The sequence below is a fragment of the Centroberyx gerrardi genome, chromosome 10 (genome assembly GCF_048128805.1).
Source record: "Centroberyx gerrardi isolate f3 chromosome 10, fCenGer3.hap1.cur.20231027, whole genome shotgun sequence".
In the NCBI taxonomy this organism is placed as follows: Eukaryota; Metazoa; Chordata; class Actinopteri; order Beryciformes; family Berycidae; genus Centroberyx; species Centroberyx gerrardi.
In genome coordinates, this window is record NC_136006.1 from 31,279,523 (window position 1) to 31,297,711 (window position 18,189).

Here is an 18,189-nt window from a genome sequence, read left to right on the forward strand (position 1 = left end):
TGTAAAGCACCAATGTGTAAATAAAACACTGAGGCTAAAGCTTAGAAGAAGACACAACTCAAGTGAGGTTTACTGAAAAACAGGTTGCTTTTATTCTCATTATTAGATGAGAGCAGTACAGTGGTTTCCCATTTTCAACTAGTAGAAACACATTCTACTGCCAAGGCAGCCTATGCCAGGAGGAGGGGGGGGGGGAGGGGGGGGCACCTCCTTGGTAGAAAGCCAACAGCTACACAGACGCACACCCCTCTGCCAGTGCCCTCATACAGTTTCATTAAAGATCATATTATACATCTGGGGTTACTGCAATTAAATATTACACAAACTTTGTATTCTTTCCTCTGTAAAGTAATATCTGGATGAGTCGCTGGCCATCAAAGCTTCTTCAAACTCCCTCATTTCCAATATACAAACTGCTTCAGGAAAAGTGCAGCAAACCCCTGGCCACAGAATCAAGTAGAATCAACACAAAGGAGACCCTCAGTTCAAGCCCAAAGGAGGTTATGTTGATTATTATTATCTACCCATGCAGGCGAGGAGCGGGAGCACAGGCTTGGACAAGAGAGAGAAACAGAAAACAAAAACATAGCCCTAAATTCAGCACAATCCTGTCCAGACTTGAAAACCTCACACCGTGTCAGAGAGCGATAGGTGGGGGGGTGGGGGGTGGACAGAGCGAGGAGGGATGGGAGAGAGAGAGAGAGAAGGACCGCCGTTATTGCACTACATCTGCTGGGTGGAGTTGCCGTTCCAGGTGTTGTTGTCGTCCTCGCTGTCCTCCTGGGTCCGGAGCCGGTAGATTTTGCCGTCTTTTTTGAAGTCCTCCGGCCGTTTTTCCAGAGTGCGCTTGCGAAGGGTTTCTCTGAGCGAGAGGACGAAGAAAACGGCGGGGAAGGGAGACAGAACAATTGATTATATGAGAGAAGTCTGACTCTGGGTATTGGTGGTATGGTGGTTAGCATAGCTGCCTTCCAAGCAGTTGACCTAGGCTCGATCCCAGCAACTACCATCGAGCAGGTAGTTGCACACTAAACCCACTACCTGCTCTTTCATTAAAGGATAATTGAAGTTATTTTCAACCTGGGGCTAATTTTCCTAGTTTTTGCCATCATGACGACTGTGTTCAATATTTCATCACTTACTTCACCCCAATTAGTGATGTCCAAGCAGGTATCTTGCCTCAGCTGATGGTAAACGCCTGCTTTTACATTACTGATTGGGGTGTGGCCAGAAGTGCAACATGCTTTAAAGTTTCAACCTATAGAGAGCAATGCAGCAGCAATGTTCTGTCCCATGTGATTTAGTCTTGATTATTTATATAACCCTTTATGTCTCAATATGATATGTCTATCATATATACATACTGCATATATATATATACAGCCTTCATATACATAATTTACTACATCATATACATACTATACATCATATACATACATTATATGATGTATGTATGTATACTACGTCATATACATACATCATAGATATACTAGTATACATCATATACCATACTACACACAAACACACTCACGCCTATGGGCAATTTAGAGTGCAATTCATTTGACATGCATGTCTTTGGACTGGATTTAGTGTTGAGTAACTGTTGTCCCTCACCTCTTTGGTTCATCAGAGGAGGCTGATGTTGAGTTGGGGTAAGAGTTGGGTCGCTGGGCGGGGCCTCTGGATGCTGCTCCGGGGGGCGGGGCGCTGGCGAACAGGAAGCCGCTGAGGAACCTCCATACGGCCAGCAGCGGGTAGAGGATGGTGCCCAGTATGGCCCAGACCCCCCCTCCAGAGGACTGGACGACTGTGTTGGCAGGCCGGCCCGACTGCTACGGTGGGGGGTGGAGGAGGGGAGGGACGTGTTTTTAGAAATGTTAATACCAATATACTACACCGTAATGGTCTACATGTAAATATGGCAGCACTCGACAGTTGGCAGGGAGGTTAACTAAGCTGAGGGAAACAACTGGAGGAGGTGTCCATCGACTCACAGGCAGAAGCACTATGGAGGCACTGGGAGCCAGTTCCAGCTCCAGTAGAGTCTTGTTCAGGTCCTCGCTGGTGAACTCCCGCCGAGGGAACATGGTGGCCAGGGAGAACTTACCGTAGCGGTTTCCCACTTCCTGAAAGAGGACATATAAAAAACAAAAAAGTACACACAGTGGTTACAAGATGGTGATACTGAATTGAGTGATACTGTATTACAGTACAATTATTGTGTACTGCCGTCAAGGATGTGATCAGGAACACAAAAAGCAAGAAAACGGTAATTTTCCTTTGGAAATCAATAGGTGTTGTGTGTCCAAAAACCTGAGATCCTAAAACACCTGAAAAATCACATCCCAGCATATTAGATCCTGTATTAGAGTCAATGTGCTGTGACCATGAAACATCTCAACCGTTGCATCAGGGAAGGGGATTTCAGTTCATTTCTCTGACAATTAATGTAACAAATGAACCAGGTAGTCTATAAATGAAAGACACCAAAAACAAACAGAATTGGCAGCTCTCTTATCATTTATGCTAAAACCACGCAAACCCGTACAACTGCACCCAGGGGACAGATGATGACAAATTTAATTCCGCAATATGCACGTAGATAAGTGCAAATTGCACATTTTCATCTATAATGATGACCCCATGGAAAAGTAGTTTGTTCTCACATCTCTTTATGTAGGGGTAAAAAATCTGTATTTCTATCGTTGATTTGAGCATCATCCAGCTTTTCACTAACTAGTTGTTTAATCACTCCATCAGTGCATCCAACAGTGAAGGCATTTCCAGACATAAAACAAAAAGGTGGCAAAATTCAAACACTGTCACCTCCGCTTTTCACAAACATGTAAGTGTGGACAATGAGATTTCAGCAGTAACTTCAAGCGAAACATACATTACACATTTTTCCATTTCTCCAGTGATGGTAGGGTGTCTCCAAAATGTGTGTAAACCATTTTGGGTGATGTTTGACTTTTGTTGCATATTGTTAGAATTATTTTTTTCCCCCCACACTTTGAGGAAGACGCTGACCTGAACAGCAAATTGCCGAGCGTCCTGCAGTCTGCTCTCTGAGGGAAACTGGTTGGTGAAGGACGAGCCGTCTGGGAGGCGGAATTGTATCCTCGCTATGGCACTGGGTGATCACACACACACACACACACACACACACACACACACACACACACACACACACACACACAGGTAGGCAAGTACACAATTCAACACAGGAAACCCTTCACAGACAACAAACAGTGGCTCCACCAGTTTTCTTAGCAGGGTGGAAAGGCCTCTCAAATAGCATTCAGACCATGTGGCACAAAACCTGTCCAACAGAGGTTGGACAGGTTAATATCGCGATGCCCTACATAGGCTGGAGGAAATGTTAGATTTGGTTCCACTTCCATTCTGCTTGGTTCTACTGCAGCTTATAGCGCAGTTTCGATTTGCACACTTCAGGATGAGAAATGTTTTGGGGGAACTTTTGGCTGCATTATAGCAGATTATTTCACGTTTTCTTGAGCGGCTATAGAAGCTTTCTTGCTGCGCTGTATGGATAAAGGGGAAGCGCTGTGCATATACCAGTATGGCCCATCCATACTGTATGTCTACAGGCGCTCCATACCTCCTCTCCCTGGATAAGGCCTCCTTCCTGGCCTCCTGCTCTGCCTGCCTGGCCTGCAGTGCGGCCTGCTTGGCAGCCTGCACCTCTTCCTGGTTCTTGGCGTAGCGCGCTGCTCTGTCGGCTCGGTCCTGTGGGACAGAGAGAAAAAAAACATAATCCTTCCATCGGCCAGCAAGCTCCTGTTTCATCACAACCTCAACAAAGGGGGAAGGGGTCTCTCTTGTGGAGAACCTCAGCCTGCATTTCTCATCCCAACCACAAGAGGATGCTACTTCACCTCTATGTGTTTGTTAGAAGGGCAGCACTCTGGTTGTGTATCAATTTAAAGGTGCAACATGACTCCTCGCCTCCATTTCCACAGAGACTTGGAGAAGATGAGTTCTATCGATGTTGTTGCAGTTCCTACTGGTTGCCAATAAAGTTTGATAAAGGTCAGATAATTGAATGTGCCTTTAAGACTTATACTGATCTCAATATCAGACTAAACGTCTATTGTATCTTAAATGTGTACTGTAACTTTTCACCTGCTTTCATCATACATGAGGACGCAAGAGAAAAGCACAAAGACAGAGAGATAGAAATTAGGGATGTAACGAGAAGGAGTTTTTCTGAGAGAAAACAAAAACAGGTTCCTGTAAGTTCAATTTAAAACATTTCAAGACCTTTTTAATGCCAGTTCAAGTCAAATTTAAGACCAATTTCATCCCAAAATAAGGCTAAAGAGAAAAAAACAAAAAAACAGTCAAGAATACATCTGCGCAATCAGGTGCTAGTGTTACCCGGAAGGCAAGGCTCTCTCACAATACTTGCCAACAGTCTTTGTCTTGTCAGTTGTCTTGTTGCAGTGCAAAATGCTGCCACACAGCAGATTGAAAACATATCAGAGCTTCCTGGGTTTCAGTTTGGCTTGAGTCCCATCTTGTCTCCTATTGCATCTACACAACAGTGAGTTCAGCTGGGCTCACCGAGCTAAAACCCTCTAGTGTTCAAACGGTGCAAAAGAGAAAAGACCATTTGGAATATGTAGATATTAGGCTGCAGCTGAACTCGCTTTTTCAACTCTGCGGAATTTTGTGTCCCAAACTTTCGTTACATCCCCAATAGAGATACAGAGGGAGAGAGAGAGATGAGGCTGAAGGTGTGGTTACCAAGGCGATCTGCTGTTTGACCCGCTCCCTGGCAGCCTTCTCCTCAGCCTTCTCCCTGTTCCTCTCCTCCAGGAGGCGCTTGGTCTTGTCGTCCTCCTGTTTCCTCTTGAAGTCCAGCATGTCCTTCCCCAGCTTCCTCCGCTCCACCTCCTTCTTGATCTCGGTCTGAATCACAGCCCAGAGACAGGACGACCAGGGGCAGGGTTGGCAAGGTTACTTTCATTATGTAATGCATTACACATTACTGATCACACACTGAGAATTGAAATCAGGAAGGTATTTTTCTCTGGAATACCTAAATTTGGTCATCTCATCTACAGTTGCTTTTGGGTGACTTTGCCTACACAATCCATAGAATATGCAGTTAAACATCTATATATATATTCCAATTTCCAGATTAATATCAATTAGGCTTGTGCTGATATTCGATAATATCGATTTCTGTGATATCAAATATCGCCTCCTCCCCCACCCAGCCAGTAATTTGCTCAGGAATGAACAAATCATACCAAATTACCATTGTTTCCTCCAATCAAATTTCAAATACCAAATTTCTAATTTAAAAGAAAGAAAATAAAATACAAAAAAATATAACACTATCTGATCAGGAACTATAAGGAATGAAAAATGCAATCAGACTTCTGTAATGTCATTACATGTAGATCACAGGTTACTTTTCACTCTTTAAAAGACATTTGTCAAGGTCAAGTGGTGTGGTGTGTATTGCATTTTAAAAAGACCTAAAGAACCTAAATAATGCAGTTCAGCAGCTGCTTGCATCCATGCAGTGAAAGGAGAATGTTAAGAAATGAGGTTTCCTTACCTCTTCCTCCCCTTTCTTCCTCTGCTCTCGTCTCTCCTCCAGTTTCTTTGTCAACCTGAAGAAAATGGCAAAAAGGACGATATGTTCCATAACCTCAGTCAAGTGTGCATGTGCGGTGAGCTCCATTAGTGTTCAGACAGTAAGGACGCGGTGTGAGATCTTGAAGGTATTATGATTATTACCTGATGATTTATTTTTAAGACACTAAAGACAGGGAAAATCAAATCAAATGAGCATTTAATAATTTAAGGTTTTATTGTACTTTTTCACAGCATTTCTTTTGGTCCCGCAAAGAAAACACTATGTTAAAAACACATTTAAATGAAAAAAGGAAAAAAAGTATGCAGTTTCCTTTGAGAATTCACAGTTACTGCCTTTTGAAAACAAAAAATAACTTGGAAACCATTTCATTAATACAGACTGGAAGGAGTTAACAGGAAGTAAACGATCGTACCAAACGACTCCTCCCAACACACACACAGACAGTTCCGCAACTACTAAAAGACACATTGATGAGAAGAAACATTGGAATATTTTACCTTTGCTTTGACTTACAGCCATTTTGGTGAGCTTTTTAAATCGCAAAGTAACTGATGGACGCTGTAATACTCCCGTGTACATGCATGCATTTTATTGTTTTAATTTTGTTATTAAATGATTGTGAATTTTATTGTATTTGCTTGTACTTACTGGTCTACAGTACATGACCACTGCTTTTACCTTTTTGTTTTTGTTTTGTGAAGCAGTTTGTGGCATGCTTTGCGATATTGGGCTATAAATACATAAAACTTGACTTGCAATCACCAAATGATGTTCAACAAAATAGACGTGCCTAAACTCTAAAGGCATAATCCTGTATTTAAAAAAGATTTTTTGATTGGCCCAACATAGTTTCCCCAATGATTGTGCGTCTTGCTGTGAAAATGTAAATGCAAAAGTTTGGCCAGATTAAGGTTATATCCAATAAAGCAATCATTTTATGTAGTCAAAAATTATTTGTGTGCACTGAGCTTTAGCAGTTGTGTGTTCAGAGAGTGTTCAGAGCAGAGTGTGTGTTGCTACCTTTCCACCTTAGCATCCAGGTTTTCCTCAGACTGAGAACTGTGAGAGGCATCATCTGATGACGCACTCCTGTCTTCTCCAGGGGTCATGGCGCCTGAAACGCCGTTATCGTCTGCTGTCCTCGAGAGAGACTCTGGTTAGAATAGAATAGAATAAGAATAGAATAGAATAGAATAGAATAGAGGAGCATATCATCAAGCAACAACTCAGCTGATTGCTTCCCACTTAAATCACCAAATTCAAATGCATTCCACATCAAAAACTACTGCTATGCATTACAGAGCTACACTGAAAAACCGAGTCTTTGACCAGACTATCCACATACTGTGGAGAACACAGTAAACCAGCAGGCTTAAGCCTTGTTCAGACCAGATGTGGACATTCCTCTCAGTTAATGTTAATGGACGTTAAGTGAACAAACCGGCCGCAGTGCAGCGACTTGCAGCAATTGTTTTGCCGTCTGGTCTGTTTTTGTTTATTTCCTCCATGCCATTGTAAACCATGACTACACACCATGCTGCCTTCCTCCCTGCATTTACTGATATACTTTGTTGGCCTACAAGTAAGCTGATACAAAGTTGACTTTTCAAAAGCAATGAAAACTAAATTGAGTTCATCTGCCCTTGTGTATTACACAGAAGATAGAAAACATTAAGTGTGCTTGTTATTTATTTAGGTGTTTAGGTTAGTCATTGACTACAATCTTGACTAACACGTTGTGGGAAACTGATATTGAAACATACTTGGAGCACACTTCCTAGTCTCACTTTCTAGTGAGACCAGGAAGGAGTTAAAACAAATTTTTAACTAGTACCTGAGGACGAGGCAAAAACTCTGTCAGACCCTTGCTCTAGCAGGGCATCTGCAGGTTTCAGGAAGACTTTTTAATGCTACCTGGAACTGAATTTAAAAACCAAAATAAAGAAACAAAGCTGGCAAACCAGCAGGCTATTTCTGACTGAACATAGCTAATGAAGGCGGTGAAACTACATCAGGGGAATTCATTGTTAAAGGTCATTAAGTCTAACTGTGTCTAGTAAAAAAGATAGGATGCATAATGTTCTACTAAACCTTTTCTGTATGAATCCAAGAGTGGACAAAGAAACCTGTTTTCAGATGGTGAAAAAAAGGAAGACCTCTAATAACTGGATTTCAGACACATGTAATTTTATAATTCCTTTCCTGCCTATGCTCACTTTCCTAAGTTTGATTTCAACCAGGCCTAGGTATGAGCAGCAGAAGTCCAGTAGACGCTTGTGTGATCCGGGGTCACTGACCTTTTGATGTGCCTGGTGCTGCTGCAGCCTCTGTGGCTGCTGGTGGGGATGGAGTGGGCTCCGGTGGGGAGGTGGGGGCCATTGCTGGGGCCGGGGCCGGCTCTGGTTCTGTGGGTACACTGACAGACGGGCTGGCCTCCATAGGAACCTCTGCCTCTGGTGATACCGCCCCCCCGCCGCAGATCTGCTGAGCATGCATCTGTCGGAAGAGAGTGAGAGATATAGTGAGAACAGATGGGACACTGTGTACTTGTATATGCAAATGTCTTGGCCAGGTGCCTGACAGCTACTACTGCTGGGGCTGATATTCGATAATATATTTTGAGAAAATATCGCAATATTCTCAAAATACTGTGATATTTTCTGTGGTATCAAATATCAACGCCCTTAACCCACCCCACCCGGCTGCAGCACCATGTGTTGCTTAGATCACAACTGTGCAAACAAAAATAATATCTATAGTGAAAAAAGTGGGTTCCCTTTTCCACAATCAGCCCATTTTCCTGGAAATGGCAGGAATGAGCAAATTACACCAAATGGCCATTGTTTTTGCTGGAATATTGAGATCAAATTTCTAGGCTATCATAATTATTACTATTATTATTATTATTAATAATAATAGCTAAGACATTTGATGTCATGTAGAAGAAATATAATCGCAATAATATCATATATCACAATATTTTGGCGGGACAGCATCGCGATATTAATGGATGGATATCGCCCAAGCCTATGGTCCCTAAAACTGAAAATCCCTTCTCTGCGTCCTTACCTGTTTGACTTTGTCGATTCTTTTCATGAGTTCCTCAGCAGACACGCTGCCGGCGATGACCTCGAGAGGAATCCCATTCTCTCCGATGAAGAAGCTGGACGGTATGCACACCACTGGGTCTTCACACAGGGTTAAGTTAAGGGACAAGCTCCCAATAACTCACATTTAACATTGTTGAAGATTTAAACAAGCAGCTTAGAGATAAGACTTTTTACTGACCAAATACAAGATGTGTGACTGCTGAACTTGGAGCAGCTGCTGATGAAGAGTCAATATGAGCACTTTTCTTGACATTGACAAATTTGGCTATGCCACTACATTCAATAGCAAATCAGGGGAAAACAAGTGTTTATACAGATGGTGACATTTTTAAGACTTGATGTGCAAAGCATTAAAAAGACTGCATCTCTATCTAGTCATGTTAACTCCCATTTAATTCAGTAATGTATGGCATCTTGAAATAGCACTATACAATGCCTTGCTATCTGTGGCTTTCATCAGTGTCAGAGTACTTCAGGGCCAACACCATGCATCACTAATTCCAAAGAAAACAGCCTGGAGAAACTGAAAACTGCCAAAAATCACAAGTAACAACAAACATGAGGACACATTTACCAAGACCCAAAAGCAGTTTAAAAGACAATAAGCAAAGCAAAAGCATCATCGACACATGGAGAAATTGTCAATATTCAGTACACAGAAAAGGATACAGATTTGGGAGAACTGCACGCATGTCTCGCTGTGAGAAAATATTGCAACGTCATATGGCTGTCACATTCCACTTCATACACATGCACACATTACTGTCAAATTTTTAGTGCATTAAATTAGTCACTGGTGTCACTGAGATGTAAAGCCTTAAGTTGCTTCATTATCAAAAAATGAGAGAATAGTGATAAGGGCTCAGAATGTTTCAGCTTTACAATGGGTTTTGTTCATAGTGCTGCAATAACCCTAACACTGAACACATTGTAACAAATTGTACATTAGATACATTGTACTATAAAACTGTGGGACATCTCAATGAGCAAACTCTGCTCTCTGTATTTACTTAATGGGAGACATTGGTGAGTGCTCACTTGCGCAAACTTAACATCTACAGGATATAGTTCCAACTCATGGAGTGTGAAATTCAGTAGCATGTCCGTGTAACTGCACACATCCATACCTCTTGGCATCCACTTTGATTGCCACACAATTCCGTGCTGCTTCCGAGACTTTGTCGTCCTCCCAGCTAGACATCAACTGTGCCGACTGTTCATCTTCTCCTTGGGGGAGAGAATTTTACAGTGATGAGTCATTTGGTCATGCCCCACTGCCCACACACTTAGCCATAATGTTAGGGATTGTGTTCGTTTCTAGAAAGTTGCAGTGGTGACATACTCGTACATCGAGGTCCACGGGTTAAAAGGTCATAGCTATACTGGCGTTACTGATACTGGTGCCAATTATGCAAGCGTGAATGACCAAACACTTTTACAGTTCGGTACAGCTAGCTAACAGCTTGACAGCAGAGTAAACAGGCTGTTCGACCGAGCCAGAGCTACCACTGCCGTTACACGAACAGGTAGATGGCTGTCACTGCCTGGGGCTAGATGCCACCCTGGTTCTTTCCAGTCATAATCTGGCGAAACGATTAACTGTTTATTTAGCTGGGTGACCAAAAGTATCAATCTCTGCTCTCGTTAACATCATTCTGATTATGGGAGACATTGGTGACGCCAGTTAAATAGCAAAGACGTTGTCATTTCTTTTCACCATACGTATTGATATAACTCATACAACATCATTTCGCATCATGCTTAATATGTTGATGTCTACCGCTATTTGCTTCCGAGGGGTCAAATTTCTCAAATTAGTTTGTGTAATGTTACTCAGCAGATCATTGACAGCTGGTTAGGTAAGCTAGCTGGCTAATGGCTAACTACGTTGCTAGCAAGCTGCTTGCTATCGTTAATCTTGCTACTATGCTAGCTAACGTTAGCTAGCTCGCTAATCGTCACAAATACCTGTAATGACAACGACAAAGATGAAGCTCTGTTGTTTAGCGGAGGTGATGGCAGCGGGAATTGAGCCCTCAAACCAAAGCATCTTTCTAGAGTGTGTTGTCTGCCTCTGTTTTTGTAACGCTGCTGACAAGTTGCATCAATCCCTGAAGCCAAGTCAGCTTGTTAGCGTAACGTTACTGCTTCTAGCACTGCTAACCAGCGTCAGAAGTAACGTTAAGACTTCCGGTATGAAATGGTATATTTTCCAAAATTAAAGTCCTCACTACAAACAACTGCAAGGACTTCAGAGTAATACAGAGACATATCAGATTTAAAGAGAGACCGCATTAAAGATGAGGACGCTGGTAAATGTGGTGAATAAAAGTGGCAGGTTATATTTATGGGCCCTTGCAAAGAGGACAGATCAGACTGCAAAATATGGGGCCATTATTGTAGCAAAACTATTTGCAAATGTGTGTGGAGAGTTGTGTAACTGTATCTCAATCCGTGTGTGTAATCAGATTTGTAAATGTGTAAAATAATCTCTAAATGCGTACTGAGATTTGTGAATGTGTACAGGAATCTGCAAATGTGTATTCAGAATCCGTGTGTGCGTAATCAGATTTGTAAATGTGTAAAAAAATCTCCAAATCTGTATTCAGATTTGCAAGTGTATTGAGATTTGTAAATGTGTAGACAAATCTGTAAATTCGTACATAGATCTGTGAATGCGTAGACAAATCTGTAAATGCATACATAAATCTGTAAATGTGTAGACAAATCTGTAAATGCGTACATAAATCTGTGAATGCGTAGACAAATCTGTAAATGCGTACATAAATCTGTAAATGCGTACATAGATATTAATGGCTGAAAGGTCTAAGTATTTTGCTCCAAGAGCTGGAAATACAGACAAGTCATCAGTTACAACTCAGGCAGGCCTCTCAATTGGCTGTCTTTTTACACGTGACTTTTGCTACACTTCTGCCGTGGCAGAGATCTGCAAATGCGTGTGGCGATTTGCAAATGCGTGTGGAGATTTGTGTGTACCGCTCTGCCCGCACTGTGCCTCAGTAGCTATACAGCCTACATACCACCAGTCGGCGGTAGCACCCAGTGATTTTAAGCGTGACATTGCTGGGCTGGGTAGTTTATGGCTGCAGTTGTGCCGATGCAAGGCAGACTATAGGGCCACTGTCAAAAAAAAAAAATCAAAGATTTAGAGAAAAAGTTTTTAGAGTCGTAGAGGATTTATATATATATATTAGTATTTTTTAATTTCAGAGTTACAGGGTCTTATAGTTCAAGTCGTTGAAAACAAGGTAAATGGTAGGCCTGGCAGAAACATTAAAGTAACTAGACTAGAAGAGATTACGGAAATTGTTCGGTCACAGTCTCAATACACACCATGGGAACTGCTTGTACAAACAACATCACGTTTATGTGAAAATTCGGTATCTGATAGGTTTTGTAAAATCGTTGAAAACATGCTCCTACATTCCTCAAAAATGAATGTGTTCCATCTAATTACTATTTACGCGTTGTTTATCGATGCTGTGTGTTACCGCTTAAAAAACAAGCAGCCTGTGAACACCTTGCATGAATTGCAAATATTGCATAATGTTATTCGCTGTAAATTCGGAACCGCAGTTTTGACTCATGCTTTAAAGGTGATCAAACATACATAACCCGATGACCACATATTGTGTTTAATGTGTATGTAATGTCTGAAGTGTTTGACGTGATTGTAATTTTTGTAGTTTCTGAATGATTTGTTTCAAGTTGTATTTGATTTTTTACTCATATCAAAAGTTGTAGTTTGATGTTTCTGAATGATTTGATTTTAAAGTTGTGTTTGACTTTTATTGTTTGATGAATTTTTACGCATATCAATAAGTTGTAGTGTGTAATGATTCATTAAAATAAAAAAAATCTATAAACTTCTCATTTCCAAGAAAGGCGTCCTGAAGGAGAGATGGATTTGGGGAGAGAAATGAAAAATTTGTGATATGCAGGCCTTGGTCGAGCATAATGACGGGTTTAATTATTTATTAACGGTCATCGATTTATTTTCAAAAAAGGCTTATGCAAGACCCTTAAAGAAAAAAACAGGATCCGAGGTCTCCAAGGCCTTTGCCTCTATTTTAAAAGACAGCGGGACACCTGGAAAGTTACAAACTGATGCGGGAAAAGAATTCTTTAACAAAAGTTTTGAGGCCTTGTTGAAGAAACACAGCATTAATCATTTTGCTACAGCCAGCGACCTGAAAGCATCTGTGGTCGAAAGATTTAATCATACGTTGAAAACTCGAATGTGGAGGTATTTTACGGCTAAAAACACCAGACATTACCTAGACGTCTTACAGGATTTGCTTGAAAGGGTTAGCAGGGTTAGCACAATAGCAGTTATCATAAGTATATATAAGTATAAATTTATAAGTATAAAAATGCCTCCTAAGCAGGTGACATCGGAGAACACCCCTCAAGTTTTTCAAAACCTGTACGGTAGTGTAGGGAATTTGGTGCTTTGGGGTAGTACTAAGTTCAAGGAGGGAGATCTGGTAAGAATATCCAAACTGAGAGGAGTGTTTGATAAAAAATATTTATTATACGGATGAGTTGTTTACAGTGGTCGAACGCATACCTCGTCTCCCCCCTGTGTACAAACTGAGAGATTACGACGGTGAACCTATCGTGAAGGTAGAAAGTGACGAAATGTATCAAGTAGAAGAAATTCTGGGAGAGCGTAAACAAAAAGGTGAAAAGTACTTCTTGGTGCGCTGGAAAAATTGGCCGGAGAAATTCAACAGCTGGGTCAGGGCTCGTGACCTTAAAAATGTATAAAAACAATATGTAACCCTCTCTGGGTTTCATACTCTTTTAGGAAGGATATCAAATAGGATATCAAAGATAGAGTCAAAGTCATGGATCAATTGTCTGGCGAAGGGTTTTATGTGACCCTACCCTCCAACGCCAGCCACAATGTTTTTAAAAATAATACAAGTTCTAGTTTCTGTGTGGATTTAGCTCAGCATATCGATTTAGAGGGTCCGTGGCAGGTTGCCTTGACGGAGATTTCATACCCGCACACCTGGTTTAACATTCCCGCAGATTCGGCCTACTTTGAATGGAGGCCAAAACCTAACAAGCCCAACTCAGAGAGCGAGGTCCATCGTCAAAGGTTTAGAGGAGGTTATTACAACAGCCTGAGTAAACTTAAGGGGGAGCTGGAGGCCAATCTTAGAAAAGTTGGAACCGATATTTATTTAAACTTTAGCGGCATTCAAAAGAGACTTGAATTTCAGGCAGGAGGTCAATATCATCTACGCTTTTTTCCGCCCGTGGCTTACATGCTGGGCATGAAACCGGGAGAATGGTTCACCTTCGAGGAAAGGATGGCTCCCTACCCCACGGATATAAAGACGGGATTTTATCAACTGTACTGTTATAGTGATGTGGTTCGTCATCAGATGGTAGGAGACGCTTACGCACCGCTCTTGAGAACGGTCGAAATACGAGGGACGTACGGCGACATAGTCACACAGTGTTTTAACCCCGCCGACTATGTACCCGTGGCGAGGAAACACATTGAAAACATTCACATTGAGATCAAAACGTATCAAAACATTCCTGTAAACGTTACCTACGGGAAGAGTATTGTGAAACTGCATTTTAGACGCGCGTCTAAGATATAGAGATATAAAAATGATTCTGAATGATCCTCATCGTTTTGTGAGCTATTCTGAAAATCAAGTCGGGGGAGGTCTCAAGGGTTTTTACGGAGCCCCTGTAATGTACGGGAGAGGAATAGGATCTATATTTTCAAAATTATTTTGTTTTGTATCACCCCTGATGAAAAAAGGTTTTTCCCTTGCAAAACCTCATCTTAAATCTGCCGCCCGAAATATTGCTTCAGACGTATTTAGCCGAGTCGTTAGTAAATTCAGTCGAAAGACAGAAGGTCAAGAAGGTCAAGAAGGAGCGGGTGTTATGATTCTGGCTAGAAGAGCGAGGAAGAGACCGCCGGGGCGACGTGTAAAAGGAGGCAAATCAAAAAAAAGAAAATCAGTTGAAAGACGCAAGCCTAAAGGAAGGAACTCTGTCGGGAGGTCCGGAGATATATTTTAAAATGGCTCTTATACACGAAAAATCACCCGAATGCACCATGACGGAGTTGGATTTATTCTCAGCGCCCATGACGCAGCTGTCTATCGAAGAAAAACACTACATAGAAGTTATGCCTATATCGGCCATTACTGATAGAGGTCCTATTGAATTCTTTATTCCCGGAGACGGTGAAAAATACCTAGATCTCAACGATACTTTGCTACTCTCTCCGCCTGAAAATTACCAACGCCGACGGGACAAACCTGGCTCAGGACACCGCCGTGAGCGTCATTAATTATCCTCTGAATACTATTTTTTCACAGTGCGACGTAATTCGCGGGGACAGACTGATATCTCAGGCCAGCGCCACTTACCCGTATAGAGCTATGATCGAGACCCTGCTAAACTTTTCAGAAGAGACGCTAAAAAGTCAATTCAGCGCAGGGTTATTTTACAAAGACATGGCCGGCGCTATGGACTCTGTAGTGATTGATTACGGGCCTAATAAAGGGGTAGTTCAGAGAGGTCGACTCTAGAGAGTTTCACTTGCTGAGCCCCCTTCACGCCGACATATTTTTCTGCGAGAGGTTACTTTTGAACTCTGTGGATTTGAGAATTAAGCTGACCCGGGGAAACGACGCGTTCTGTCTCATGGCAGCCGCCAACGCCGATTACCGTTTAAAAATACTCGGGGGCTTCCCTGTTTGTCAAGAAAGCCACAGTCTCCCCCGCCGTGCATTTAGGTCATTCGGCGGCCTTGCTGAAAGGTAACGCGCTCTACCCGTAATCACGTATTAATGTGAAAACATACTCCATCCCCCAGAATTCAAGAATATGTAATCAAGAGAATCTATTTCTCGGGACCATGCCCAAGTACCTAGTACTCGGAATGGTTAACCACGAAGCCTTTACAGGGAGAAGTGACTTGTCACCCTTTAATTTTATCCATAACGATGTGGAATACATGGCCGTCTGTCAGGACGGCAGACAGGTTCCCGCCAAAGCTTTCCAGCCACAATTTAAGAACAACCAGTCGGTCAGAGAGTTTTACAATATGTTTACAGCCACAGGGAGACATCTTAAAGATTTACCTCTCTGTATCGACCGAGAGGATTTTCAACGGGGATATGCCTTATTTGTTTTTAATCTAAACGCGGAAGAAGACAGCAACGCCTTATCACCCGTTTCCAATGGAAATTTAAGACTGGAAATGAGATTCAGAGTTCCCTTACCGCATACGACCACGGTTATTGTTTATGATTCTATTTTGGAGATAAACTCCAAACGACAAGTGTTGGTGGATTATTACTAAGCCTGACCCCAATATGAATAATCATCAATTGGAAGGCCTCTTGCGTCATTTACTGGGAGATATATTCTGCGGCGTATGGGCCTCCGATGAATTACCATTACTGCAGAGGACATTTAGACCTCCGGCCTATTTTATCGTAAACACGGACCCCCGTCATCGGCCCGGACTGCACTGGCTCGCTCTAACTCTGGAGGAAGATGGAAAGGCTACCTTTTTTGACTCTTTTGGATTTCCCCCTGATTATTCCTATTACCCTAAAAGCATCTTACAATTTTTGGAATTCAATTCCAAAAATTTGATTTTCTACCACGAGAGAGCTTCAACACCCGCTATCCGTGGTTTGCGGGGAACACTGTGTTTATTATTTATGCCACAGGGCCAGCGGTCTATCCTACGAACGTGTGCTATCTTTGTATCAAGATGATTCGATGAAAAATGATGTCATGGTATCAGATTTTGTGAAAAGATATAGACGTTGTGTAAGGAATCAGCGCGCAGGGTCTTTTAACCACGTCTCCTTTAAAAATGTTTAACGAATGTCATAATTTTTGATTAATTTGTGTTTCACTAAAAATGTAGTCGTGTTTTACTAAAAATGTAATTAAAACAATGTTGGAAAAATGAAAACGCATACTTCTTACTTCATAAGTCTTTAAATAAAAACATGTTCTTTACTGAAGAAAAAAATAATTTGTTGAAACTTATTTATGAAACTTGTAACCAACGCAGGGAAAGTTCAATACTCCTCTTTTTCTTCTTTTTCAGTCCGGCGGTCTCTGAATCTTCTGAGACATCTTGAGTATTAGACCAATGTGGGGAAAGTACAATATTCCTCTTTTTCTTCTTTTTCAGTCCGACGACGGATTCAGAACCGTCTAGGTCCGAATCTTCCGAGAGGTCTTTGAGCTTTAGAATATATTGACGTAGTTAGTGAGTATTAGTCACGCTTAAAAGCGGTATGTTCATATCAGACAGCGCCTTCAAAAACACATCCCAACCTCTCAGCTTGGTTTTACGGGCGGATGGTTTAAAGGTAGATGTTAAATGTTTCATTAAATCCAACATGTGCGATCCTCTGACGGGGATATCTCTGTACATAAATTCACCGTCCTCGTTCCATCCAGTCGCTCCTTTTGACTCTAATATTTTACGCATAATATACTCCGTATTTTTCTGAAAACGAGGGTTAACGTTCCTGAGTACTTCGTTAAAAATATCTTTGTGGGATTCCATTTCAGTCAGATTCGTTTCAGTCTCCTTAGGAAGACTAAGAGTAATTTCTCTAGTTTCACCTTCCTTTTGTTTCTGGAGATTAAGATATCTTTGTAGGAGCATGTATTTTTTAATTTTCTCGTCGGGTAATAATCCTTTTTGATTAAGAATCTCTCTCATTTTCTCATCCAGCTCATTTTCGGCCTTTTGTCTGATATTTTCAGAACTCTTTTGCGTTTCTTGTAGACGGTTTAGATCATGGGTCTCAAACTCGCGGCCCGCGGGCCAATTGCGGCCCGCGAGACGATATTTTGTGGCCCCCACCTTAATATGAAAGTTTAATGTTAGTGCGGCCCGCGAGTTTTATATGGATGGCACTTTACAGTATTGTGTGCGGAACTGAACGAACCTACCAGTCACGGTGGGGTATATGGCTCTCGGGGGTGGGACATCGACCGGGCTTGATGCAAGCAGAGAAACATTTCTCAATGAGTGAAAGTTACAGCAGCGTTGCCATGGAGAGTTTTCTTCCGTGCCTGGCTGGCTGCCTCGTTTCTATTGGGCACACGCGGACATTCGTCCCAGCGCGCTGCGTTCACAACACTTCCAAAAAAAAGATTTTAAAGTTGCTGCCCAGCGGGACATTATACGTATATATGTCTCTCTCTGACAAAATAAATCAAAGTGATGCGTACGCGGCGGGATAAAAGAAAAGTAAGGAACTCAATGTAGCCTAACGTAGTCTGCAGTCACATAGCGACACCTGTCCGTCGGCGATAAAGGTCCCCGGTAACCCGGACCAATTATAGGGTCGCACCGTTATTTGTGGGTCATTATTTTTTATTTGCATCGCGCTATTTGCATTG

At 41.9% G+C, this 18,189-nt stretch overlaps 1 protein-coding gene across 1 annotated transcript; it reads right to left on the bottom strand.

The window, feature by feature from the left end:
* Positions 1 to 63: 63 nt before the first annotated feature.
* ubxn4 (UBX domain protein 4) lies at positions 64 to 10,885 on the bottom strand. Its single transcript, XM_078286277.1, has 13 exons — positions 10,714 to 10,885; positions 9,873 to 9,972; positions 9,415 to 9,443; positions 8,705 to 8,823; positions 7,933 to 8,131; positions 6,656 to 6,788; positions 5,594 to 5,648; positions 4,771 to 4,935; positions 3,623 to 3,750; positions 3,031 to 3,133; positions 1,995 to 2,126; positions 1,615 to 1,832; positions 64 to 862 (listed from the first exon to the last, which is right to left on the bottom strand). The coding sequence occupies exons 1-13, from the start codon at positions 10,793 to 10,795 to the stop codon at positions 724 to 726; spliced, it is 1,602 nt and encodes a 533-aa protein (XP_078142403.1). The 5' UTR covers positions 10,796 to 10,885; the 3' UTR covers positions 64 to 723.
* Between the last annotated feature and the right edge of the window lie 7,304 nt (positions 10,886 to 18,189).

What these genes read in the sequence shown, in the direction of transcription:
- ubxn4 (XM_078286277.1), bottom strand. Translation starts at nt 10,795, where the DNA reads ATGCTTTGGTTTGAGGGCTCAATTCCCGCTGCCATCACCTCCGCTAAA. An exon ending in CTGGATGCTAAGGTGGAAAG is followed by an intron (nt 5,649 to 6,655) that starts GTAGCAACACAC and finishes CATTTTCTTCAG; the next exon opens with GTTGACAAAGAAACTGGAGG. An exon ending in GCCTTATCCAGGGAGAGGAG is followed by an intron (nt 3,134 to 3,622) that starts GTATGGAGCGCC and finishes GTGATCACCCAG; the next exon opens with TGCCATAGCGAGGATACAAT.